At 51.5% G+C, this 2,722-nt stretch overlaps 1 protein-coding gene across 1 annotated transcript; it reads right to left on the bottom strand.

The window, feature by feature from the left end:
• Positions 1-366: 366 nt before the first annotated feature.
• On the bottom strand, positions 367-1,717 carry HRG_07765 (uncharacterized protein; the record flags this gene model as incomplete). Its single annotated transcript, XM_044866236.1, has 2 exons — positions 367-581; positions 1,384-1,717. The coding sequence occupies 2 exons, from the start codon at positions 1,715-1,717 to the stop codon at positions 367-369; spliced, it is 549 nt and encodes a 182-aa protein (XP_044719200.1).
• Positions 1,718-2,722: the final 1,005 nt, after the last annotated feature.

Here is a 2,722-nt window from a genome sequence, read left to right as displayed (position 1 = left end):
CTCTACTAGCATATGCCCCGATATAAAGAATGGCTAGTCGCATCCGAGGCAGAGAGGATGGCACTGTCGCGGCACCTTCTGCGGCAGAACCCTCATATTGCGGCTTTCCACTTTCACCGCCGATACTGCCACTTTCGGGACATCGTGCTAAGAACGAAATTCAATATCGTAGATTACTAGGATCGGTATAAATAGCAAGGGCGTGGGAGCCCACACAACCACGGTCTATACTAGATGGAGAATGGCCCGGTAGCCGACATAGGGGACGAAGCCGCTCGCGACCTTTTTGCACGCACGTAGGGGTTCCACATCACTACTATTAACCCGGAGCCGAGCAGGACAATGCCCTAGGGCGAAGGTAATCCCCTAAGTGTAGATCCGCTGGGTGTAGAGATGATATTCCTGCGGCTCTCGCAAATCGTCAACCGATGCCAGCGCCATAGATGCAATACCGCATACTGCTTGCGCGTCCGAAAGAGAAGTGGGAATCTGGCGAACGATATAGAAGGGGCTGTAGCCGATATCGAGGCGGCCAATGTCGCCGATCCGGAGAGGGAGTGTCGTTTTAACTTCCCCCGTGCCTTGCGGGAGCTAGCCGCAGTTATCAGGAAAGAAGGTAAGTCATTGTCGATAGACTGTTATTCTGGTACTCATGAGGTAGGGGCAGCACAAGAAGGGATAAAGATGCATGATCTAGCTAGAAAGAAGCGGCCACAGGGCCCTATTTATGCCGTAGTCCAGAGGGACCCTCAGGTGACTTACATAGGCACCAAGCTGGCCCCATACGTGAGGTCTTTATGGGTCCCTGATACATGGCCTCATAATGATCCTTCAGGTGGCCCTCCCTTGATCCTTCAGGTGACCTACTAACAGCGGTGCCTATACTAGCCGACAGGTACCATGCTTAGCAAACGCAGAGATCCGGATCATATCCTTCACGTCTGCATTCGTAACAAGAAATATTAGGTGGTGGTACACCCTTTCCCTTTGCCGTCTCATCGTCCGTTTCCGGCTCATCAATCGGTTCTTCAGTCCCTGGCTTTTCCGTCTCCTTGGGCTTTTCCTCGGGCTTTCCCGTCCCCTTGGACGTTGCCGCCTTGTTTCTCAGCTGTGGACAATATTCTGCCAAGCTTCCTCCTCCTACAGCTATCTTTAGGCAATCTTCATTCAACGAAATATTGCCAGACCCCGTCGCAGATGTGGGTTTTTTCGTCTTATCCTTTTGTTTCGCTGTCTGCTGCTCTTTGGGCCCCGGCTTTGGTATGCAATTGCATTCTGGGACTTTCGGGGATATACCGGCTGCCAGGCAGCGCCATTTTTGATTCCAACACGGGGGTGGATGCCAGCTCTTCGGTTTCGGTGGCGGATTCGTGTTCTGCGGACTTGGGTTCTCAATAGCAGATACCTGGCTGATGAAATTATCGCAGCGCTCCACCTCATTGGCTAAAGCCTCTTCATCCTCGGGAGGGTTATCCAGCATATTCTCACAGATCTTGATAACCTCATTGAGTTTGTCGACCGCTTCCTGCTCGATCTGGCGCTGCTTTTTCTGCTGCTCTTCCAGCCTGTCATTTTCCCATAGCTTATCACATGCCCTATCAACAGGATCTTTGTGCTGTTGCTCCCCTCGGAACCAACAGATGATCCGCAGCTTCCACTCGTTTCCGTAGATTTCTGGGACCTGCGGTCCTCCGATTGCCTCCTGAATGCTTGCCATTGTGTCGTCAAACCATGTTACAAGCGGTCCAATCGAGGGAGCCTCTTTCAATGCATCCAGTATATCATGCGCAAATGGGGCCAGTAGAACAACGACGGCTATCCCCTTGACCCCAGTTACCCGGACTCGAGATCGTGACGCCTTGAGTCTGCGCCATTTCGAGCAGTTGACGTTAGCCCGCCCGCATAATAGAGCCCGGCTTCCCGCTCGCTCCCTTTGCGCCGTTCTCCCCCCTTTCTTCCTATTGTCAAGTTTCAAGATAGGGTCGTTAGGAGCCTTCGGCGAGCCACTGAACTTGTTACCCACCCCACACAGCCCCCATTTATCAGCGCCATGAACGATCGTGTCGCACAGGTTTTTACCCGGTTTGCCCTCGCTCACCGGGATGGCGGTGGCTAGTCCAATAAGGGCAAGGCATGTTATTGTAATCTTCATTTTAATGATAAAGGACGGGGCTGATAACGAGGTTGGCTGTAAAGATAAGTCCTAGACCAGACGTGTCTGTCGACACTTCTTTTTGATAGAGTATGTGTACAATGGACTTAGAGAGCAGTAAGTAAGACTTACGGTACCTTACCGATTTTGACGGCAGAAGCAAACGGCAGGCCGTAGGGCTCTATTTATCTTAATATCCTTCGTCCTCGCCTACTTACCAGTGATTATATCTAATAGAAATCTAAATATTTTAATTTGAATCTTGAAACCGGCTTACTCGCGTTGCATGAACACGTACACTGGGTTGATTTAACTGCGCGTTTTGGCGGGGGCCGGTAGAGAACCCTCCGCACCAGATCCAAGACATGCCCCGTAGGATCCACGCAAAGCTTAGTGCCTGATCCACGACAAGCTGAACGGGAAAAAGGCAGACGTAAGTAGAGACTTGACCCACTAAAATTTAGTAGGCATGCTCTCCTGTACCATCCCGCTCCCTCCCTAGTCTGCCACGTCCCTCGCCGCCTTACTACTACTCGTAACCGTAACAATCGTGACGCCTTTTTCGTGCCT

This window comes from Hirsutella rhossiliensis (assembly GCF_020360975.1).
Source record: "Hirsutella rhossiliensis strain HR02 chromosome Unknown scaffold00008, whole genome shotgun sequence".
NCBI classification, from domain to species: domain Eukaryota; kingdom Fungi; phylum Ascomycota; class Sordariomycetes; order Hypocreales; family Ophiocordycipitaceae; genus Hirsutella; species Hirsutella rhossiliensis.
Note: the sequence above shows the minus strand (reverse complement) of the source record. Positions and strands in the feature narration are given on the sequence as shown.